General features: G+C 41.6%; 1 protein-coding gene across 4 annotated transcripts in view; it reads right to left on the bottom strand.

Annotated features, from left to right (window-relative positions):
- Positions 1 to 2,550: 2,550 nt before the first annotated feature.
- Lin9 (lin-9 DREAM MuvB core complex component) overlaps positions 2,551 to 25,190 on the bottom strand; it is a 44,600-nt gene continuing 21,960 nt past the window's right edge. For all 4 annotated transcript variants that reach the window (XM_032915382.1, XM_032915381.1, XM_032915383.1 and 1 more), the window contains 9 exons: positions 23,894 to 24,051; positions 22,577 to 22,710; positions 21,216 to 21,335; positions 20,858 to 20,959; positions 15,994 to 16,074; positions 8,822 to 8,947; positions 5,116 to 5,295; positions 4,900 to 4,997; positions 2,551 to 3,971 (listed from right to left, as the gene is read on the bottom strand). In XM_032915382.1, the coding sequence (XP_032771273.1) occupies positions 3,866 to 3,971; positions 4,900 to 4,997; positions 5,116 to 5,295; positions 8,822 to 8,947; positions 15,994 to 16,074; positions 20,858 to 20,959; positions 21,216 to 21,335; positions 22,577 to 22,710; positions 23,894 to 24,051 (1,105 nt within the window). In that variant the 3' untranslated portion in view covers positions 2,551 to 3,865. The remainder of the gene's footprint in view (positions 3,972 to 4,899; positions 4,998 to 5,115; positions 5,296 to 8,821; positions 8,948 to 15,993; positions 16,075 to 20,857; positions 20,960 to 21,215; positions 21,336 to 22,576; positions 22,711 to 23,893; positions 24,052 to 25,190) is intronic.

Below are 25,190 nucleotides of genomic sequence, written 5' to 3'. Positions count from 1 at the left end.
TTGTCTTTTAGACTTCCATATGTGTGCTATGGTGTATACCCACATACATACACACATACAAAATAAATAACATCGAGAAAAAAATTAAAAAGCTATTGCCTTAGTTACTTTTCCATTGCTGTGAGAAACACCATGACCAGGATGACTTATAAAAGAAAGTCTTGAATTGGGCTGTTACCCAGTTACACAGGGGTAGTGTCCATGATGGAGTAGCCAAGGCATAATGGAAGGAACAGCTCACATTTGGAAACGAGGTAGAATACTAGGGATGGTGTAGGCTTCGGAAGCCTCAAAGTCCAACCCCCAGTAACATATATCCTCCACGAGGTCACACCTTCCAATCCTTCCCAAACAATTCCACCAACTGGGGACCAAGTATTCAAACCTATGAGTTATAGGGGCCATTCTCGTTCAAACCACCATACTTACCTTTGCTCGTTTAAAGTACATAAGACTCCTGAGTATTTTGTTTTCAGAGTTTTCCCCTCTATTTTTGCATCCCTAGTATATGTAAATGACTAAGTGAACTTAAGATCTATTAAAATACTCATATGGTAGTTTGAAGTCTCACCATTAGAGTCTCACACTTAAGCTGGTGACAGTTTAGATGACACAGTTCAGGCCAATTGAGATGATGCAAATCTAGTGTCAAGTGGAGAAGATCTCAGAACACCTTAAACTTTTTTTTTTTTTCTTTTTTTCAGAGCTGGGGACTGAACCCAGGGCCTTGCGCTTGCTAGGCAAGCCCTCTACCACTGAGCTAAATCCCCAACCCCAGAACACCTTAAACTTAATGGTATACTCAGAATAACTGTCAAAACGAAGCCATGCAATCAGGGGTTAGAGAGATGGCTCAGTGATTAAGAACACTTGTTGCTCTAGAAGAAGCATCCACATGGCTCCTAACTTAATTCCAGTTCCAGGTTTGATGTCCTCGTACATACACACAGGCCAAACATCCATACACATAAAAAATAAGACAGACAGACAGACAGGAAGATGCAAAGGTTTTTCTGAGATGGAGAAAGCAAGCAAGAAAGGCAGAAAGACAAACAGGAAGACAGAAAGGTTTTTTGAGACAGAGTTTCTCTGTGTAGCTCTGGATGCCCAGGGACTCACTCTGTAGATCAGGTTAGCCCTCAACTCAGAGACCCACTCCTGAGTGCTGGGATTAAAGGCATGTGCTACCATTGCCTGATTCCTTTTGTCCCTACCCCTATCCCCTTTTGTTAGGTCTTTGAGACAGTATCTGACCAAGTTGCCTAAGCTAGTACTAAATTCTCTCTGTAGCCCAGGCTGGCCATGAACTTGTGAACCTTCTGCTTCAACTGGGATTATGGGTTTACTCACACCAGGCCAGAACAATATAGAAAACTTAATAGGCAAATCTGTCTTTTTGCCTCATTCTCAGTGACCAGTGAATTTGACTTTTTAGAGTTGAGTAATTGAGATCCAGTCTCTTGGCTCCATCTGGCCCTGGGAGCTTTCTGTAAAGTTGCAAACATGGTCACCAGTGACAGGTCATTCAAACCCAGGCACATCGGACTCCGAACTCCTTCAATTAGATAGTGCTTCTTTCCTTAACAAAATATAAACATCAGCTAAGTTCCTAGGCACAGGCTCTGCTGTCCACACATAGCACTGAAAGGCGTACGATGTACAAAATGAGGTCTGTCTTAAGGGCGACAAGTGAGCATCAAGCAATATTAAAAGAAATGTCAAAAACATTTAGGGACTTCTAGGCAGAATATATTAAATTTAGCCTTCTGCTGGGTCCATACTAAGAAAAACTTTACTTGCTTAGTGTTTCCACAGTGGTCTACTCACAGATTAAAAACAAAACCACCTCTCAGTGAAGGTTACTGGACGGGGATGACTTTCCAGATCAAAGCTGGCCTTGTGGAGTGCATCTCAAATCTCAGCTGCAAAGCCTGCTTGGGCAACACAGTGCGAATATGACTCAAAATAAACAAAAACACAAGAGACCTGGCCACCAATCTGAACTGTATCTCCTAAAATCTTAGTGGAAACTGTTATTCTTGTAAACATTAAAAAACAAAAACAAAAACAAAAACAAACTTTTCTTTTGGAGACAGGCTCTACGTAGAACAGGGTGGCTTTGAACCCACAGGGATGCACCTGCCTCTGCCAGGTCCCTAGTGCTGGGATTAAAGGTGGGCACTAGGGGGTTGGGGATTAGCTCAGTGGTAGAGCACTTGCCTGGGAAGCGCAAGGCCCCGGGTTCGGTCCCCAGCTCCGAAAAAAAAAAAAAAAAAAAAAAAAAATTTTAAAAAAAAAAAAAAAAAAAAAAAAAAAAAAAAAAAAATGGGCACTACTAGGGATTCAAAAAGGAAAAAGGAGAAAGGAAAAAAGGAAAAGGATTACTTTGTTTGTTCGTGTGTGGTTGCTCTGCTCAGAGGGTGCCCTACAGAAGTCAGATGGCTGCCCTGGCCTCTAAGTACCTCTCACCTGTTGAGCGCTCACCAGCCCCCTGACAACATTTTAAATAGGATTAACTATCATCTACATTAATAAAATTCTCGCACATCATTAAATTTCATAGATTGATTTATTTAGAATTACAAATATTAAGAATAAAAGATTTATGCATTTCTTAATTAACATAACAGTTTAGCTAAATATAAACTCTGCACTAAGATCTGCAGTGGCCCAATACCAACAAAGAACACAGAAGCATTTTTAAACTATACAAAAATTTCAAGGAAAATAATCTTATTTCAGTTTTATTATACATTAATATACAAAAGTCTCATTTTATGAGATGTCAAACAATCAGAACCACCTCTATAGCTCTATTTTAAACTCCAAATCTGAAAGCAATTATATTTTGGCTTTATAATACTCTATATTAAAACAAACATTTTAAAATACATACTTTTTACAAGATTATTGTAGACAGGGTTTTTCTTAAAAAGAAAAAACCAAACCAAACAAGAAAACAACTAAAACCAAACCTCTCTGTAATTCACACTGGTCATATGCTTTCCTTATAAAATATTTTTACTTTATAAACTGTGTACTGTTGAGTTTTAACCAGTAATCTGGTTTAAAGTTGTGCAAATAAACAAAAAAATACGAAAATAGTGTGTTATCAGTCTTTTTTTAAAATAAATCTTAGCGATAGCGCTTTGTGCCCTGAATCATGGGAAGGCACGCCAAGTCCACTGCCGAAACCCAGCATCCACAGCACAGCTCCCCTGCTCCTTCATTGTCTTCTGCTGATGAACAACAAAGCTTTTATAAATTATGATAAATTAAATATTATTATTACAGTTGATCTACAGAAGCGAGTCACACGGTCAGCATCTGTGACAGACATAAGGCCGTGCTTCCCATCTGCATCCCAGTGGCTTCCGTAAGACTAGGACTTCCTTCCCACACCCACGCCACGCGTCTATTCTGAAGCCTGAGATAGAACGGTCAACTGAGTCCACGGACTGGGGATTCTCAGATGAGATTCCCACCATCATGCATGGAAAGACCATACTTCTCCATGTTCTCTGTCACAGGAGTCGTCTGCATGTGCTGGGCAGAATTCATGCATGTATAAACTATGGTGAGACATGAGACAGTGCATTCAGACAGGTTCAGGTTAAACATACTTGCTAATGAGCATGAAATATAAGCGACACTACTGCATCTGGATGATGATAAAAGAACAATGAATAAACACTGGTCAGCACTGCTGGCTGAGAAGCAGTACGGTGTACTACAAAGCCGTATCTGGAGGTGTACAGTTCTCTTGTTTCCCAGCAGATAGCTTATCTGGTGTTGGAAGCTTGGATTAACGAACAGGACTCCTCAGACCACGGTCGTGTGCGGCTGGGTAGCAGGACTGCTGTGCTCAGTCCCTGTTAGTGTTGTTGGCTGCAAAGGCGTGCAGGTTCCCCATCTGGCTCAGGCCACTCTGGATATGTGCAACGTGGATTTCTACATTATTCTGAAAACAACTAAAGGAAAAGAAGAGAATATTAACTACCACAAAATTAAGAAAAATAAAACATTAAATTCATCATTCTTATTGTGTGTGCCATAGCATAATTGTGGCAGTCAGAAGTCTGTCCTTTTTCTGCTGTTATTTGGGTTCCGAGGACTGAGCTCAGGTCTCCAGGCTTGCACGTCAAATGCCATCCGGATAGCCCTACAACCTATTCATTTAGTATTGTGTGCACATGTGCACATGCATGCTATGGTCAGAGAGCTTTAATTGCTCTCTCCATTCACCTTTATATGGGTTCTACGGATTGAACTCAGGTGGTAGGCTATCGAGGGGAATGCCTTCACCTGCTGAGCCATCTCAAGACCTAAAAAAAGCGTTCTCTCTCTCTCTGTCTCTATGTCTCTCTCTGTTTCTTCTCTCTCTCTGTGTCTCTGTCTCTGTGTCTGTGTGTGTGTGTGTGTGTGTGTGTGTGTGTGTGTGTGAATTTAATTTTAATTAGCAAATAGGTATTTCTTAGAAAACAGTTAAGAGCTGGGCGGTAGTGGCCCTGCCTTTAACTTGGGGGGTAGAGGCAGGCAGATCTCTACGAGTTTGAGGCCAGTTTACAGAATGAGTTCCAGAATAGCTAGGCTACAGAGGGACCCTGTCGCCTCGAGGAATGACTAAACAAACAAACAAACAAACAAACAAACAAACAAAACAAAACAAAAGCTAAGAAAAAGCCTTCAGGGAAGGAAGGCACAGATCTGTTTCAGTGAGACCACTGCTCGGCAGTAAGCCAAGCCCAGAGTCATGAAGAGCTTGTGTAAATGTCTGTTCTGTCAACAGGATGACCAGAGGGAAAAGCTCTTTTATATATATTTAAAGGATAAACAAATACACAAATACTTTACAAACGAGCAGAACTCTTAAAATGTCATCATATACCTATGACTTACCTGATATTAGAAGCATCTATTGTGTTCTTTATGTCATTTAATGAATCTGTCAGGGATTTGAATTCAAAGGAATTCAGGTCTCCTCCTTCTGCCAGACACTACAGGGAAAAAATGTTTCAAAATTTAAATTTTAGCTTAAATATAGACACAAGTAGGAACAAATTAATATGGTTTTCTTAGGATTAAAAAAAGAAGCTATTTTTCTCTCAGATTTACCTTAATTTGTAATAAAATCGCAGTGAGCCTGGAGATTAAGTCCGTCAGATTTTCGTTTTCAACACAGGGCTGCCCTGAGGCAGAGTTGGCTTGCCGGACGATTTCCTGGGCTTCCTCCTCACACCTCCGCCTCATGTCTGTCGGCTGATCAGCAGGTTGGAGTCCCTGGTCTGGTGCAAGCTGAACATGGAGAAGTGAGGCATGAGATACACCCTGACAGTGGGGTGTGTGTGTGTGTGTGTGTGTGTGTGTGTGTGTGTGTGTGTGTGTGTGTGTGTGTGTGTGTGTGGACACGAACGTGCCATGGCATACACGAGGTCAAAGGACACTTGGAGGACCTGGGTAATATCCCTGCACGTAGACTATGGGAGCTGTCATGATTACACTGAACTTGTACACTTCTGGCAGGACCCTGCAGTGTGATGCAGAGTCATCTCTGTGTCATTACTGCATGGTAGCGTGGTCATCTGTCTCATTATGGTGAGATGCGGTTTTCTGCTCCGTTAAATAGTGAATTGTTTGCCAGCTTTCCACATAGTGAAGACTTCCTCTTTGTAATTATAATTAGTATCCAAGAAAAGACTTCGAAGCTATGTAAAGCTCCGGTTTGGCATCACAGTTTTCCTTACCAATCTGAACATCCAATGATGCCCAATGGTTGTATCAGTCATTACTATAGTGGTTGTCAAATGTTCTGTTTGTTTCTTTGAAATTTACTGTTATCATTACTGAGTGTGTGTGTTATATGTACCACATGCATATGAAGTGCCCAAAGAGGCCAGAGGCATCAGATCCCCTGGAACTGGAGTAATAATGGACACTTGTTAGCTGCTAAACTGGGAAGAGAACCCAGGTCCTCAGCAAGAGCAGTGAGTGCGTTTAGCCACCAAGCCCCATCTCCAGCCCACGTGTGGGCTCCTGGAGATTTTCCATCTTTATGTTTTGAGACAATGTCTCACTAAACCCAAAGTGCACCAATTTGGTCATGCGAGGTGGCCTATACCAATCAATTTCAGGGATCCACCCGGCTCTGTGTCCACTTCCCTGATCTGGCAGTAATAGGACACCACTGTACCTGGCTTTTAATAAGGTACTGAGGATTTGAACTCAGGTCCTCATGCTTGAGGGGTGAGCACTTTACTGAGCCATCACCTCAGCCTAAGTAGGCACCTTTAGAAAACCATATGCATTATTTCTGTTAAATTAGACTCTAAGCTCTTTACTCTGAAGCTCAGATTTGGCTGTCAGCACTCTGTGATGATGCTCTGCTTTAAGTGCCCACATAGTGTGAGGTCCATTTTCCTGGCACAGTGAGATCCATATTCATCCAGTGCTCTTGCACCTAAGGCACTAGGTTCCTTCTCTGTACCATCCCTAGCTCTAGGCCGGGAGCGTCTAGTTTCCATACACAATATTAATGTCTGCAAGTCTGACCTTGAGGGCTTTAGCTTCCAGCCTCTGTTTGCCAATCTAGGCCTAGAATGCTTTCAGCTTCCTAGACTTCCTGCCGAATACCCTTACCTTTCTAGTTTCTTTCTGAACTCTGGTTGGCTGGCTCAACTCAGCTGTTCTGGCTCCAACTCCTCTCCAAGCTGACCGATTCAATCTGGCTTCCTTCAGCTTCTCCTGAATTGCTCTGCTTGGCTTCAAACTAACTCTGACATCTGTTCTAATCTGGTTCTTCCTACTCTCTGGCTCCTCCTGTCTTCCTTTTCAACCCCTGTCTCTGTAAAACTGTCCTGTAAAAACTGCTTCTATGGACTTGCATAGAACTGCACTGCACCAAACTCAACCGACTCCCAGATGGCTGACCATGACATACAGTCTCCTCTGCTCTTGTAAGAGTTGGGCGTATCCTATCTATGACTCATTCTGTCAAATCTTTCTGATTTGTCGCTCTGTCTGCCCCTTAATTGTAGTCACTGTCAAACTAAACTTGCTACACTGTTTGGATTGAAGGTGTGTACTAAGGGCATGTCTATCTTCCAGCTGGATCACTTAGACCCAGGTCTTTGGATGTCTTCCTTGTGGGAGCAGCCATGCTGCTGGATTAAAATTCTTCTACAGTGAAATTAAGAGTAATTGTTCTGGCAGGCACAATGGTACCTGTCTGTAATTCTAGTCTGTGGGCTACAGCAGGGTGAGACAGAAGAATTATGAGTTCAAGGCTAACATAGACCAGCAAGATTCTGTTCTGTTCTGTTCTTTTCTTTTTTTTTTCTTTCTTTCTTTCTCTCTTTCTTTCTTTCTTTCTTTCTTTCTTTCTTTCTTTCTTTTAAAGATTTATTTATTATGATAAAGCATACAAGAGAAGGGCACAGATCTCATTACAGATGGTTGTGAGCCACCATGTGGTTGCTGGAAACTGAACTCAGGACCTCTGGAAGAGCACAGAGTGCTCTTAACCACTGAGCTATCTCTCCAGCCCCCAAGGTACCATTTCAAAAAAACGAACAAGGGACTGGGAAATGATACATGAAGTACTAGCGGCAAACACGAGTATCTGAGTTCCACCTCAGGTAAAGAGCAGGCAGTCTGTACTTGCAATCCCTGGGCTGGGGACGCAGAAACATGCTTACTTAGTGAGCCGGGGTGGTAAAACAAGGTCGACAGTTCCTGAGCAATGTACCCATAACTGACTGCTGACTCTGGCACCATGGTACCTGCCCCACAAAGACACATGAATGCATGCACACGTGCACACAGGCACCATCAAAACCCAAAAGATAATTATTTTTCTTGATTTTTAATTCTAAGTCTTTTTTCTAATAGAGCAATATCATTTGTAAGTTAGTAATTGAAAATTGATAGTTTACTGTGTGTAAAATACTCTTTTAACACTGATGTGAGCACATACATATGCAAATTACAGTTCTGCTAAAAGACCTTTTAAAGATACTGGTTGAACTTAGAGCCTATAAAAGGTGAAGGTAACCACCCAGAGAGTACATATGGACAGACCCACGGCTCCAGCTGCACATGTAGCAGAGGATGGCCTTGTTGAGCACCAAAGGGAGGAGTAGCCCTTGGTCCTGCCAAGGCTGGACCCCCCCAGTGTAGGAGAATGTTAGGGCGGGGAGGCAGGAAGGGATAGGTGGTTAGGTGGGGGGAAAGGGGTAACGTTTGAAATGTAAATTTAAAAAAATCCAATAAAAAAATTTAAGAAAAAAAAGTTCAAACACTAACAACTATCTATTTGGGCAGTACTGTAGCTACCAAAAATATGTTTATAATTAGATAAATATTCATGATGAATTCATGTACTGAATTTTCAAAAACGTAAAAATGACCTAATGGAACTTAAAAATAATCAATCCAAAAGAAAGCAAAGGAGAAGGAGATAAAGAAAATGAGATAAATGTAACTCGTAACATGTACTGGCAAAATTTTACCCAAATTGATCAATAATTACCATAATGTAAAAGACATAATATACACAATGCAGTAAAATAAAGTTTAAGGTAAAATTATTAAGCCTCAAGTATCAAGACACAGAGGGAAAACAATACAAATCAGGCCGGGCGTGGTGGTACACACCCTTAATCCCAGCACTAGAAGGCAGAGGGGGTGGATTTCTGAGTTGGAGGCTAGCCTGGTCTCCAGAGCAAGTTCCAGTGAGACCTCGACTTAGAACAGAACGATGAAAGCAATATAAACCGCTCGCTCACCTCGTAGCAGTATAAACCAGTATAAACCGCTCGCTCACCTCGTAGCAGTACTGCTGAACCTTGTGTAGCACTTTGTTCAGGTCCTTGTTCAGCTGCTCCAGCTCCAGAACAATCGTCGCATACCGCCGCTGAAATTCAATGCCGATGGGCATGGAGTATGACTTCTGAAATCAAAAACCGGTCTTGATAAGGTTTTGTCTTGTTAGCAATGCAGTTCCCATAATCTAAAGAACCAGCAGGCCATTCTACCAGCCCACGGTCAATGACACTGTTCTTCCGTGATAATGGAGTCAACGTTATGAGGAGACTGCCTCTGTTCTTAGGAAGACATCATGTCTGCTACTCACTCTTTTCTTTCATCTTATCTGACTGTTTTACGTTAGGTGAGAATGCGTACGCACATGTGAATACCGATGCCCACGGAGGGCAGACGTACAGGGTTGCCCTAGAGCTGCAGTTACAGGTGGTAATGGGCTGCTCAATGCAAGTGCTAGGAAATGCCCCCAGGTTCTTTGCAAGAGCAGTATGCATTCTTAGCCACTCAGCCATCTCTCTAGCTCTCGCTTACTTCTTCTTTATTGAGATTTATTTATCCATTTAATGTATGTCAGTACACTGTCACTGTCTTCAGACATACCAGAAGAGGGCATCAGATCCCACTACAGATGGTTGTGAGCCACCATGAAGTTGCTGGGAATTGAACTCAGGACCTTGGGAAGAGCAGTCAGTGCTCCTAACACTGAGCCACCTCTCCAGTCCCCCACTTACTTCGTTCAGTGGAGATTTTATATACAGAGAACTTAAATGAAGCAAACACCCCTTGACATCAAAGATGGAGCACCGAGATCTGGTGTCTGCCCTCTGGGCTCCAGTCTTGTATGACCCAGTACTTCCACACCATGCCTTGATAGAGAATTTATGTAATCTGCCTTTTGATTTTACAGGAGGTTATAATTAAGAGATTGTCTTGAGTTTTAAGAGATTTTGGACTTTGAAACGATGTTGAGCCTGTGAAAGCCTACAGAGACCATTCAAGTTGGTCTAAATTCATTTTGTATTGATATGGCCACAAGCCAATGAATGGTGTGGGGAGAGTGAAATGTAGGAGTTTGAATGAGAGTGTCCCCCATGGGCTCGGATGTTTGAATATCTGGTGGCACTCATTGGGAAAGTTTAGGAGATGCAGCCTTGATGGAAGACATATGACACTGGAGGAGGGCTCTGTGACTCCATGACACTTCCAGCTAGCTTTCTCTACCTTGTATTATGGTTGAGGTTGTAAGCTCTCAGCTTCCTGCTCCTGTCACCAAGATGGACTTTTACTCCTCCAGAGTCATAAACCCAGGCAAACTCCTTCTGTAAGTTATGGTCATGACGCTTATCACAGTAATAGGGTAAACAGACAATCCAGAAGTATGTTTCCTGCTACTGATACGGCTTGTTGCTTATCTTCTCACTGAACAGTGTATGAACACTTCCTTGCACACTAACCAATGGAGAGTTATATAAGCATTCTTCACATACCATAGTTTTTTTGAGATTTTTATTTTTATGTGTACAGATGTTTTGACTGCAAGTGTGTCTCTGCACCACATGTGGCAGTCCCCATGGGGAGCCAGAAGATGGTATCAGAGGAATAAAAGGAAGCACTGTGATGTAACATGTGATGTAACTTATCAAATAATGGGTTAACGGGGGGGCAGGGGACTAGCTGTCAGGCTACATATGAGCTTCCTAAATGCTAGAATGTGTAACTTCATGCTACAGAATGTCATGTCATAGGGCTGGGGTACAGTCCAGTCACAGTGCTGGCTAGCATATGTGAGGGCCCAGGTTCAATTCCCAGTATGGGGAAGAACTAGTTTTGTTTTGGTTTTGATACAGAGTCTCACCATATAACTCTGGCTGGCCTAGAATATGCTATGTACAGTAAGCTGGCCTTGAACTCAAGAGATCTGCCTGCTTTTGCTCCCTGAGTACGGAATTAAAGGCATGTGCCCAACAGCTATCATCTTGTTTGTTAACTTATTGTTTTAACTTTAGTTTTAGTATAAAATTGCCCAAACATAATTCAATAAATCACTGCATAGTAAATACACCTTTATAAAAACAAATTTGTAGAAAGCGAAACACTCACCTATCATAAACATGCCGAGAGAACTGACAACAGCTGACTATACAAAGAGCTGCGGAGCAGTGTTCGCAGCAAGTTTAGAGGAACTGAGGCCTGGGACAATCCAAGTGCTCATCATAAATGAGTGGGTGACTGTGGGACATCATGAAGGGGGCAGCTCGGTGGGACAAGCCCACGGCCCTGACTAGATCATTAGCACTGAAGATAAAAAACAACGATGAGGGGTTGGGGATTTAGCTCAGTGGTAGAGCGCTTGCCTAGCAAGGGCGAGGCCCGGGGTTCGGCCCCCAGCTCGGAAAAAAAAAAAAAAAAAAAAAAAAGAAAAAAAAAAAAAAAAAACCAACAACGATGTATTCTGAATCCTGTCATTAAGTATGTGTATCTCAAACTTATGTGAAAACCAGGCAGGAAAAGAGCTCACACACTGTATGATTCTATTTATACAATATTCTAGAAAACAGAAACTAATCCTAACCCATGATATCAGACAGCATATCAGTGGGTGCCTAGAAATCAGGGAGAGATTACCAAAAGAACTTTTAGACTAGCAGGAAACCATTTCCTTTCTAGCAGAGCATATGGTAGTGGTCCCGGGCGTATGACTGAATTATAATTTCATGCACATGCGGCTGAGTGAGCATGGATTCTAGCTCAACAAAAGTAGGGACTTAGCCAGGAGGTGGCACACGCCTTAAGACCTATGACCCTGGAGGCAGAGGCAGGGGGATCTCTGTGAGTTTCAAGCCAGCCTGGACTATAGAGTAAGTTCTAGGACAGCCAGGGCTACATAGAGAAACCCTGTCTGGAAAAGCCAAGGGGTGGGTGTGGGAGGATTAGGCAAAGTAGTAATAGGGAAACCCACCTAGGCCAATTAAGAGAACACCAATATCCTATGACCCTGCCTGTGTTATTTCTACTTCCTCCTTCCAGAGAAGCCATTACCACAAATCCATAGTTTGTATTAGCTTTATTTTATAAAATATGATGAGACAGACTATTCTATTTGCTTTCTGCCTTTTTGAGAAAGCATCTTGGTATGTGGTTCTGGACAGCCAGGCTGGCCAGGGTCTGCAGTGATCCTCAGTCCTCTCTCTCCTAAGTCCTACAACTGGGGCTAGTGAGGTTTATCCTCCCACTGCAAATATACGTAACAGGTCACCTGCTGCTATACAGCACTCCTAGCGAGAACCCGTGACACACGCTATGCTGTGTACTTGCTGGTATCTGGGCTGCCTCTAGTTTAATAGCAGCACCGCTGCCCAGGGCACGTTACACACATATGGCTTTTTTCCCAGTGTATAGAATCATCCTGAGTTGTGGAATACAAAGTTTTAACTTGTTACATTTTCACCCATCTTTGGTATTAAGTCTTTAATAGACATGCATGCTAACAAGTCACACATACACAAAGAGTCTTTAAAAAAGTGTGAATGGTACCTGTGTACTCACATTACCCTGGTCATTAACACAGATGAGCATCAGTTTTTGAAAACCCAGGTAGGCTTTGAACTCACAACCCTCCTGCCTCCATCTCCCAAGGCTGTTACTATAGGTGTGTGCTCTCACGCTTAGCTGCAAAGTTGAGTGTTTTTTGAAAAAGATTCATTTACTTAATGTATGTGAGTACACTGTCACTGTCTTCACCAGACACACCAGAGGAGGGCATCAGATCCCATTACAGATGGTTGTGAGCCGCCATGTGGTTGCTGGGAATTGAACTCATGACCTCTGGAAGAGCAGTCAGTGCTCTTAGCCCCTGAGCCATCTCTCCAGCCCCCACAGTTGAGTATTTTTAAAGGCATTTTTGGAGGTACTTGGGAATATCTTTCTGTATAAAACCTGCTGTCTGTTCAACCCTCCTTCCTGCTGTCTGCTGGGCTGCGCACTTTTTCTTTCAAGTGTATAGCTGTAAATATTTCCTTTGACCCTGTGGACTGTCTTTTAGTTTTTGTCCTTGTGTCTTTTGATCAACAGAGATACTTAAGTTCAATGTAGGTTAGCCCAGCAATCTTTTCCTTTACAGTTACTGCTCATTCTCTGTATTTATGTAGTCTAGAAACACTGACAGTCTCTTATATTTTCACAGCTCAGTTTTCCATTTCCAGGTTTAAATAAACCTCCATGCATTTTGTCTATGGATAAAGTAGTGGCTGAATTCCCTAAACTTGTTCTGATATCCAATTAACTCAAACCCACTGTTTCAAAGCTCTCTGTCCCCACTGCTTTGTCAACACCTTTGTTTTGAGTTACTGTGTCTATACATGGGCTTCTACTTCAGTAAGTCTGTCTAGTGTCAATACTGTAGTCCTCAGCTGCTCCCACTGTGGCCGGTGTGTATGTACCATGTGTGCCTGGTGCCCAGGAAGATCAGAAGAGGGTGTCAGTCCCTAGGACCTAGAGCTACAGAAGTTGTGAAGCTTTATGTAGTGTTAGGAATCAAGTCCAGATCCTTTGGAAGAGCAGTCAGTGTTCTTAACCACTCAGCCACCTCTCCAGCCACACATGTATCATTTCAACATGTTAATCAATATTTGAATAATAAAATAGAAGAGACATATTGATGTTAATAAACTCAAATTTAACAACTTACTTGGTAAAGGCTTGACATATAAGAATAAGGGTCTGAATGTGTAACCCCAGCACACACTGCTTGTTACAGGGCACTGGATAGCAAAGAGAGCTGGTTCCTGGAATCAGCCAGCTGACCTGAATCTATGAGCTCCAGCTTCACTGAGAGCAGGCCCTATCTTCAAACATACACTACTGTGGAGAGTGACTGAAGAGACAATCTGACACTCAACTCTGGTCCTCAAGCACAAGTGTACATATATGCACCTGCACATGCATGTGCACATGAACATGAGCAGACATACAACACACACACACACACACACACACACAGAGTTTTGTTTTTTTTTTTTTTTGGCTGGGTGAAAAGGAAACTTTAACAGACTAATTTTCTTTGTAAGAACATATACTTTGAACAAAGTGCTATGTTCAATCCTTAGAGGTGAAAAACAGTGAAGTACTCAAATTACTTGGTCAAAATTAAACATAAGCTGGCTTTTAACTTAAATATTTGTGGGTGTAGAGGCTAAAAAGGGTAGGTAAAAACATTACTAGCTAGTGATACGACTAGTTAATATTAAAACACCTGAAGTTAGAACAGGATTTCTCTGTGTAGACATGGCTGTCCTGGAACTCACTCTGTAGACCAGGCTAGTCTCAGAATCTGAATCACTCTGCCTCTGCCTGCAGTTCATGGAACTTCACAGAAAAGGAAAGGAAAAACCCAAATGAACAAAAAACCCACCTTGAATCTATCTTTGATAGTCTTAGTAGTTCTCAATAACGTAAAAAACAAAAAAAAACAAAATGAAAAAAAAAAAAAACAAAAAACAAAAACAAAAACCCCTATAGTTATTGTTTGTCCCTCGTCTTGAACAATTCAGATGTTAGCTCTTTCCTTATGTGAAAGTGAGTTTTTGGAAACATATACTATTCCATAACAACTTACTACCTTTTGCCTTCCTTTACCCTGTACATCTGAGTCTAACTTGAAGTTTGTCTGCCTGTCTGTCCATCTGTCTGTCCATCTATTCATCCATCCACTCCCGTTAGGGACTGAACATCCATCTAACTATCCACCAATCTATCTCGGCTACGGCTTGAAGCCAGAGCCCATTGAACTATATCCTGAGCCCCAGGTTTATTTTCAAAAGATGCTTTCATAAGAAAATAGTCTTGCTGGCTGTCGCACATATCTGTAGTCCGAGCATTTGGGAGGGAGAGCAGGTGAATCTCGGTGAGTCTGAGGCCAGCGTGGTTTATAATGAGTTACTTTTATGTTTTAAGATTTTAATTAATTTGTTTGTTTGTTTGTTTCATGTATATGAGTGCTCTGTCTTCATGTACACCAGAAGAGGGAATCAAATCCCATTACAGATGGTTGTGAGCCACCCTGTGGGTGCAGGGAATTGAACTCAGGACCTCTGGAAGAGCATCAGTGAGAGTTAATTTTAAAAAGTGATTTTATGAAAACAGTTTCCAAGGGGCTAGAGAGATGGCTCAGCAACTAAGAGTACACATGGCTCTACCAGGGGTATCTGTATGTATGCATATAGCACATATTCACACAGACACAGACATAAATAAAATGAATCTTTAAAATCCCCAAACATCCACTAATTCTTTCTTACAAATAAAACTGAGTCAGTTTTTTGGACGTACCTGAATAATAAAATCTCTGTCAAGTTAACTTAAATATGACAACTTAGTTCCTTATTCTTAAGCACTTTAAAAAGCTGTCACTAGGGCTGGAGAGATGGCTCAGTAGTTAAGAGCACTGACTGCTCTTCCAGAGGTCCTGAGTTCAAATCCCAGCAACCACATGGTGGCTCACAGCCATCTGTAATGAGACTGATGCTCTCTTCTGGTGTGTCTGAGGACAGCTACAGTGTACTCACATGAATAAAATAAATATTTAAAAAAAAAAAAAGCTGTCACTAAAACTTCCTTAGTGAGATGTATTAATTAGTCCTAGGAATGCTACACTCATGTACACGGTCCAGGAAGCTAACCTACCCGTTAATCCCATGCAACCAGTAGTTAGTGATCCAGTGGGTAAAGTACTATATCTTGCTCCTGAACTAGTAGCATGTATTCAATAGACTAAGAAGAGGTAAAATAAAATAATGGGGGTTGGGGATTTAGCTCAGCGGTAGAGCGCCTGCCTAGCAAGTGCAAGGCCCTGGGTTCGGTCCCCAGCTCCGAAAAAAAGAAAAAAGAAAAAAATAAAATAATGATTTAGAGTGATATTTATTGTAACCAGATGTGGTGGCACACGCCTGTGGTCCTAGCACCAGGAGGCAAACACAGGATGACAGTTGGCAGCCAGCCTGGTCTATACCAACCACTTCAGGCCAGCCAGGGACACAGCATGACCTGGTCTCAAACAAAAATAAACAAGCCTCAAAGGTTTTCACCTAAAAAGTATTAAAAAAAAAAAAATCAGAAGACCTCCCCATTTTAAAATTAGACAGGTAAACAAAGGGAAATAAATCCTTAAATCCTTACCAGCTTTTCTGCTTCTGTGTTCATTTCCCTTAATTTCTTGATGTGCTCCTTTTTAATCATGAGGATTTTTGATAACTTAGTCTGTAGACAGAAAGAGAAATGTAAATGTGTTAGAATAAGTAGAGACCTTCAGGGATATCAAATTTCTAGTTTTCACTCACTCAAATGTCCTAATGGTGCATTCTAGTGCCTCAATATGGCAAAGCACTTTATTCTATACATGGGAATAATAAGCAAAACTACTGTAAATTCAGCACAGAACATACATTCAACTTCAGCACTCAGGGAACTAAAGCAGGAGGATCACAAGTCAGAGACCATCTCAGGCTACACAGCAAGTTCCAGGCCAGCCTAGTCTACATAATGAGACCCTGACTCAAAACAAGCTATGAAAACAAAGTATTCTTTTAAAGCTGACTGTAATGGGAGGTGCTGAGACGCTCAGGGGTCAAGGATGTGCTAACAAGCCTGAGCACCTGAGTTTGAGGCCCACATGGAGGAAGGAGGGAACCACTGGGTTTGGTTTTTTTGTTTTTGTTTTGTTGTTGTTGGTGGTGTTTTGTTTTGTTTTGTTTTGATTTTGTTTTTCAAGACATGGTTTCTCTGTGTAGTCCTGGCTGTCCTGGAACTAACTCTGTAGATGACGCTGGCCTCCAACTCAGAGATCTGCCTGCCTCTGCCTCTGCCTCCTGAGTATGGAACTAAATGCGTGTGCCATCATGTTTGGCAGAGTCCCAGCTCTTCAGTCTTGTCTTCTGACTCCTAAGCATATACATGTGCTGCCTCCACCAGTGAAAAAACAAAGAATTAAGGGGTTGGGGATTTAGCTCAGTGCAAGGACCTGGGTTTGGTCCCCAGCTCCGAAAAAAATTAAAAAAAAAAAGTCTTTGCTGAAGAAGGGGGAGGAAGAGAAGGAGGCGCTAATCAAAACACACAGCGTGGATAAGCCCTGTCATATGCACGTCTCTAGACCCCATCTCTGCAACATTAATGAACAAATAACTCATTAGAGTCGGCTGACAAATGGTGTCATAGCCCCATCAACTGAAACAAAACTGTCTGTACGATGGGACATCCAGGGGCTGGGGATGCTGCTCAGTGGGTACAGTGCTCTCCTGGTGTTCATAGAGCCCTGGGCTAAGTCCCCAGCATCATATACATCAGGCACTGTAATCTGCGATCCCAGCACTTGGAAATGGAGACAGGGAGATCAAGGTCATCCTTGACTAAGTGGCAAATTCCAGCCCAGTATAGGATACGTGTAGACTTCATTTCAAAACAACAAAACAAAAACTGAGAATGGAAACCCCCCAAAACCCCAAAGGTTGTGTGTGGGAGGGAGGCCGGTACAAATCAAGCCTCTCAATCCCACTATCAAGTTACTTATATGGATGGCTACACAAAACCTACACATAGGTCTTTACGACAGAATTGGAATTTACATAACCTGCAAGCAATCCAGACTTTTAACGAGTGAATGGATAGAAGATGGTGGCACATCCATCCAGCAGAGCTAAGAGGAGGTATCAGGCCGTGAGGAAACTTGAATGTACATTCTGACCACCCCACTCCTTTCAGACATAATCCCAGCACCAACCACATGGCACAACACCCCAATCCCTTAAGTTAGAGTTGTGAGAAGGGAGAGGGAGTCACCACTATGCTCTGGGCTGCACTAAGCCTAGCAGCCTCAATATTCTAGGGAGATTCCTGTACCCCTCCCTCTGCCCACCGGACTGCTGAACTAGAGACAATAGGACAGTGGAGAATCAAAACTCCCACAGCAATCAGCATGTGGGGAAAGACTGGAAAGCCTGGGAGCCAGGGCCAGTGGGGAGGTTTACATTAACACACACACTTCCTCTAGTGTGTGTTCGTGTTCTCTCTCTCTCTCTCTCTCTCTCTCTCTCTCTCTCTCTCTCTCTCTCTCTCTCTCTCCTCTCTCCTCTCTCCTCTCTCCTCTCTCCCCCCCTCTCTCATTCCATCTTTTCTACAGAACTGTAACACCGCTTAAGGAAGGGCAGAAACTAGAAGTCTTCTTGGTTTTCCCAAAGTATAAACAAATCCATTTTCCTTTATCAATTTGTTTCCTAGTTTTTTTTTGTTTTTTTTTTTTAATATAGAGAAACTAGGTGGAGGGTAGCAGCTAGAAACAACAACAAAAAGACTCTTTTCCAAACTTTTTACAAACAACACCCAGAGTGAACTTTACTGTAATATAGTCTCTTGGGGTAATGGTAACAGTATAAACTCACTGACTCTAACAAATGCAGCAGTCTGGTGAAGTATACTATACATGTGTGAGGCAGGGGGTTTATGGAAAACATCTTTATGTTACTCTTTTTTTTTTTTTTTTTCTTTTTTTTTTCCGGGGCTGGGGACCGAACCCAGGACCTTGCGCTTCCTAGGCAAGCGCTCTACCACTGAGCCAAATCCCCAACCCCTTTATGTTACTCTTAACTTTGCTATGAACTTAAAACAGCCCCCCCCGTAAAGCCCCAAAACAAAACAAAAACACCCATAAAGATCAAACACGTAAGCACCAGTAAAGACATCAGTAGAGCAGACAACAGACTGTGCGTACACTAGGTTCCCTTGGCCACAGCTCTCTCTGGGTATTTCTTCCAAAGACTGTTGCAAGGGACAAGTCCTGACTCTTCAGATTTCCAATCCTTTATATAAAAGTAGCTTATTTACAATATAAGTCAAAAGGCATATTGCAAGATAATTATTTAATATCCAATTAATATAAATTCTATGCACCTGCAAATAAAACATCATCAAAATATTATCCTAAAGTGGAAACACTGAATATTTTAATCGATTACCTTATAAGTACTTTTATAAATAAAGACTGTATTTCAGGAGCAGTGAAGTCATGGATCTTGAAGGGGAACCTACAATGACTACTTTACTAAACCAGCTTAATCCTAACTACACTCTAAATATTTATCCTTACACCACAGCAAATATAGTTCTCACTTCTCCCAGAAAACCACGACTGATTAAAATGCAGTTGTGAAGTTCAGTCCCAATTGATACATCAACAACACAACTCTTGTGACTAATGGTCAGAGATCACTGCAAAAGAGGGGTGGAGACTGTAGAGACAGAGGAGCAAGAAGTTTGCTGCGAGACTGTGTAGCCTAGAAATGCCAGGCAAGCCTTACACATGGAGTCTCAACGGCATGGCTGCCCAAACTAGGCCTGAACAAGGAAAATACCAGCAGACATGCTAATGTGGAACAAAGAATTATAGACAACTAAGGGAAGCTAAGAGTGGGAGAAACTCAATGAGGTTTTATATACATGTGTATAGAATTTTATATATATATATTTTTTTTTGGTTCTTTTTTTCGGAGCTGGGGACCGAACCCAGGGCCTTGCGCTTCCTAGGCAAGCGCTCTACCACTGAGCTAAATCCCCAACCCCTAGAATTTTATATTAAATAATTACACCAACTGGTGGTTGTCCAACACCAAACTCAGGTCAGCTCTAAAAATCACAAACATACAAGTAACATCATACCAATTAGTAGGTTGTATTCATATATTTGGGAACACACACACACAAACACACACACCAGCAATTAAAGAAAAAGAGACTGTGAATTTGAGTGGGCAAGAGAGGATATATGAAAGGGCTTGAGTGGAGAAAAAGGAAGGCAATAATTTAATTGCATTACAATCTCGACAAACAAACAGTGTGTGTGTGTGTGTGTGTGTGTGTGTGTGCACTTTATTTGTTTTTTCAAGACAGATTTCTCTGTGTAGCCCTGGCTGCCCTAGAGCTCTCTCTGTAGGCCAGGTTGGTTTTGAACTCAGAGATCTACTTGCCTCTGCCTTCAGAGTGCTAGAATTAAAGGCATGTGCCATCATTGCTCAGCTCAATAAATAAATAAATAAATAAATAAATAAATAAATAAATAATTTAAAAAAGACCATTTCAGACTAAAATACTATTTTCAAAAAAAGGGGAAAAACCCTCAAAACAATACTGGACTATAATTTTTTAAAGTAATTTATTTTTATTTTATGTGCATTGTGATTTGCCTGCATGTATGTCTGTGTTAGATCTTGGCGTTCTAGACAGTTGTGGGCTGCCATGTGGGTGCTGAGAATTGAACCCCGGTCCTCTGGAGGAGCAGTTAGTGCTCTTAACCACTGACTGACCCATCTCTACAGCCTCCTAGACAATTATTTAACAGAACTATGTAATCTTCTTTTCCTTTTCTGTCAGAGTCAAGCATCTAGCTATTAGCTTGGGCTGGCTGTGAACTCTTAAGCACCCTGCTCAGCATCTCAGGCTTGCTTCCTTTATCAGCCTTATTTAATCTAATTTTCAAAAGCAATCACTCAAATAAGCATGTGGCACAAATCTTTAATCCCAGCACACAGAGGCAAAGGCAGGCAGATCTCTGTAAATTCCAAGCTAGCTTGGTCTACATAGTAAGTTCCAGAACAGCCCTACACAGTGAGACCCTATCTCCAGAAAAACAAACAAACAAACAAACAAACAGACAAACACACAAACTCATTACATTTTTCAAGTCAGACTATTCAGAAAGACTGTTACATATAATGCTTCTGTAATTTAGACTTAGATTTCTTAGTGTCTAATCCCTAAGTACTTAGTAAGTAACAGTAATTTCTTATCTAAAACAGAAAAACCAGGTAACTCAAATTATTTTTGGGTATTATAATTTTGTTTTAAGAATTGTTGGAAATAAATAGCAGAATCCTGAAAACTACACAGTGGTTGAAAGAATAATATGTAAAGATGTTTGACCCACAGAAAGACTCCAACCTTAACAACTCTGAAGACATTCAGTTTCCAAGCAACAAAAGCATTTGGAGCAACTTACCACCTGGATAAGGAATTCTACTGGAAAGCCTCCTAACGTCTCCGTGTCAGAGCCAGAAATTTTACTTCTCCAAGGCGACTGTCCTAGCAAGGGATCACCATCCTGAAAGTCGAAAGGAATCATCTAATCACTGACTGTGTGTAAAGTGAACACTCTGTTTATTAAAAGCACATTAAAAGCCAGTACTGAGGAAACTATTTTCAGAACTGGAGAAACTATTTGCTTATTTTAACAGCTGCCAATCAGTTCAATGTGATACAGGAAGCTCAAGTCCTGAAGTAGCTGTCATGTGTGCTACACGAGAGCACAGACTACGTTCACAACAGTGATATTCCTGAGGCATCTCTGCATTACTTACTGTAATTGGTGACTGGAGAGGAGGGGTGTAATGTAACCGTGGGGGGGTCATAAAAAACCGAGAAGGCCGCTGTTTCTGTCCAAAGGCAGCGATTGGCATTGTCTCATGAGGCTCATTACTCTTGAAAGAAGAGAATAATCCATAAAACTTAAGGAATTTATAAGCACTGTATATCAATTTAAAATATAGCAGTCCAGAGTGCAGTTATAGTCCTAAAGTTTATTTACTTATTTAGGAGCCTATAGGGTCTTCCACATGCTACGCAAGCACTCACTACACTGTAATTACTCATTACTCCAGCAGTAATTTTATTTATTTACTTAAAAAGAGTGTAAGACTGGGGATATAGCTCAGTGGTTCAGTGATCACTAACCCTGGATTCAAACCAAATCCAAAGGACACTCACAAGTTCGAGCATGAACACACACACGCACACTCATGAATGCACATATAATTTCCACCTTACAAAATCAAGACTGATAAGTACCTCAGCAGTGTATTGGAATATCAAAAGACCTAGATTCTAGTCTCCAAGTGACTTATAAACAAACAAAAACACAAACAAACGAAACCCCAGATTTGGAGCTTTGAATAAGTTAATGGACACTGTGGCAATTTCATCATGGAAACGTCAAGTGTGGGGCTGCTCAGTGGGTACAGGCACCAGCAACTAAACCAGAAGACCAGTCTAAGAGTCACATGGTAGAAGAGAAATGACTCCCACAGGTTGTACTTACTTGGACCTCCAAACAAGTGTTGTGGACTGTGTGAGTATGCACACACACATGCACATGCACACGCACACGCACGTAAAAATGTAATTTATAGTCAGGTGGTGGTGGTGCACTCCTCTGATGCCAGCACTTGGGAGGCAGAGGCAGGCAGGTCTCTGTGAATTTGAGGCCAGCCTGGTCTACAGAGTGAGTTCCAGGAAAGCCAAGGAAACCCTATCGAAACGACCCCCCCCTCAAAAGTAATTTTAAAAGGTGAAGGTACTGATTCTACATGAATATGAGAATAAAACAGGAGAAAAATATGAAAAGTCCAAGAGGTCACTTCCTATTTTATATTTAGGATGAAAATGTGTATGTTCCAAGATTATTTCATCAGAAACAATCCTGTTAGCAAGCGCTGCATGGTTAAAGCACACGGAAGGGACCCTAGCTTTTGGAAATGAGACTTAAGTACAGTCTTCTCTAGGGATCTAGTCTATAGGACTGGGAAATCCTAAGGCTCTCTTCTTTGAATTCAAATCTTCTCTCATAAAAGACAATTTAAAGAAAACACTAAAATAATTTAAAAGCAAAAAATACAAATACACTATAAAACATTTTAATTAAGTTTAATAAAATGTTACTCACAAGAACTTCATAGTCAGGAATGGTGTGAGTCCCAAGCCCTGTCCTATCGAAAGTTACTCTGTAAGTAGCATTAAGAGTATCCACAGCATCTATCTGACCAGTAAACAGACCATCGTGAATGCCACGTAATCTTGCTGAAAGAGAAACAGGCGTTCTACTTAGGACACACAAACACTTGCGAAATAAAACTATTCTAAGCATATAGTTGAAACCCTTAAAAACATAGTGTCACTGTGTACTAGTTCAACATGACTATGTACTTTATCTTAGGGTTAGAGAATAGTTTTTTAAACGAAAACAAAATTAAAATGATTCTTAATTTGACATATAAGTGAAATCATATAGCTACCAAACAAACCTGATAAAGAAAAGACCGCCATTTAGAGTATAAACGCCTAAAAAACTAGCAAAACAGTTCTGGATATTAGACTTCCTTTTGTTTAAAGATTTATTTATTTTATTTTATGTATATGAGTACACTGTCGCTGTCTTCAGACACACCAGAAGAGGGCTTGGATCCTGTTAAAGATAGCTGAGAGCCACCATGTGGTTGCTGGGAATTGAACTCAGGACCTCTGGAAGAACAGTCAGTGCTCTTAACCACTGAGCCATCTCTCCAGCCCCCTGGATATCAATACTTTTAAGCAACATATTAGAAATAGTTTATTTTCAACTTTAGATAGTTCTCATGTATATCCCAGGCTGCTCTCAAACCTACAAAGCAGCTAAGGATAACCTTGAACTTTTGATCCTCCTGCCTTTGCTTGAATGGCAGTATCACTAAGCTCCAGTCTGAAGGGACAGCACATGTGAAAATCATAAGAACAGTGGCATTGAAGGCAAAATTAAAGCTATTAAAAAAGGTACATTCGCAGCCCTCTTCTACTTTGAGGCAAGGTCCTGCTATATAGATAGGCCAGGCTGACCATGGAGCTGGGATATTGGGCCTTTTCCACTATGCCTGACTGCCTTAGTTCACACTGTAGTAGATACTATTGAATTAACGTTTTTAATGTACTTATTTTTATGTGTATGAGTGTTTGCCTACATGTAGGCATGTTTACTACATGTATGCCTAGTGGCCTCACAGATCAGAAGAGAGTATCAGAGCCCCCTGGAATGGCGGTGAGCCACTCTGCAGGTGCTGGGAACTCAACCCAAAACCTCTCGTGCTCTGGGCCTGAGCCGCGGCTCCAGTCCACTAACATTCCTTTCCCACAGTGCACTGCTGCAGACGCACTTCGCTTCCTAAGTGTTGAATCCATACCATCTGGTCACAACGTGAAGAGACTCAAGACTAAGCTTGTTTTTACTTACCTGTAACTTTGGTTCCAATAACCAGGGGTAGAGGAATTTCATCAGGGAGATCTTTGAACTGTGAAACATCTGCAACTTTCCTTTGTTGCAACAGCCTGATTTTCTGCCGCTTCTGTTTTAAGGCTGATCTCTCTTCCTCGAAAAATGCAGAAGAACACCTAGAATAAATTACAAATTAAATAAATCATATAAACTAAGCCAGGCCAGGCTAACGTTACAGCACACACCTGCACTTCAAACACAAGTACTAGAGATACAGTAAATTATGTTCCAAGTGTATAATCAGATGCATTTTGAGTGGTCAGAGTGATGACCCAGCAGTTAAAGTATGTGCTGTGCAAGCAAGACTGGAGCCCGGACCCCAGAACCTATGTAAATGCTATTTGGGCACAGAAGCCAGCCCTTAATTGTAGCCTAGAAAGACTGAGATGGGATCCCTACAACAAACTAGATGAGTTCTCAAAGAATAAGGCAAGGCTGGGTGTGATGGTACATGCCTTTAACTCAGCATGCTGAGGCAGGTGGATCTCTGTGAGCTCAAGGCCAGCCTGGTTTAAACTGAGTTCCAGAACAGCCAACACTGTTCTCAACCCTGTCTCAAATAACAATAAAAAGCAGGAATAGGGGGTTGGGGATTTAGCTCAGTGGTAGAGTGCTTGCCAGAGCAAGGCCCTGGTTTGGTCCCCAGCTCTGAAAAAAAAAGAAAAAAGCAAGAATAGGGTAGGATGAGGAAGACAGCCCTTCCTCCCTCCACACATGCGCACATACATGAAGAGAGAGAAGACAAGCCCGGCTGCCAGGCCTGGGTTTCATCAATCCAATCCCTACTGGGCACTTGGTAGAAAGAACATCCCACCACCTAAGATGGTCTCGCATCTCCACATTCATACTCAAGTAAGGGTAATAAAGACAAAACCTTCCGACATGTATAAGCTCTAAGCCATAAAACCACACCATGATCAGGACAATGCCCATCCACTCCCCAAAGTTTATCTCACCAACTGCTCTTTACACTCACTGCTCCTGCTCTATAACTCCACTTACTCAAGCAACCACTACGTTAATTCATCTTATAGAGTCCTTTCTGCCCTCTGTCTACAATAAGTTTCAGATGTTTCTGTCATTTTTTTTTTAATTTAGGGCCACAAAAAACTCCTTTTTTTAAAATGATTTATTTATTTATTATATATGTGTACACTGTAGCTGTCTTCAGACACACCAGAAGAGGGCACCAGATCTCATTACAGATGGTTGTGAACCACCATGTGGTTGCTGGGAATTGAACTCAGGACCTCTG

Source organism: Rattus rattus, chromosome 10, assembly GCF_011064425.1.
Source record: "Rattus rattus isolate New Zealand chromosome 10, Rrattus_CSIRO_v1, whole genome shotgun sequence".
Lineage (NCBI taxonomy): Eukaryota > Metazoa > Chordata > Mammalia > Rodentia > Muridae > Rattus > Rattus rattus.
This window is presented reverse-complemented; position numbering and strand designations above follow the sequence as displayed.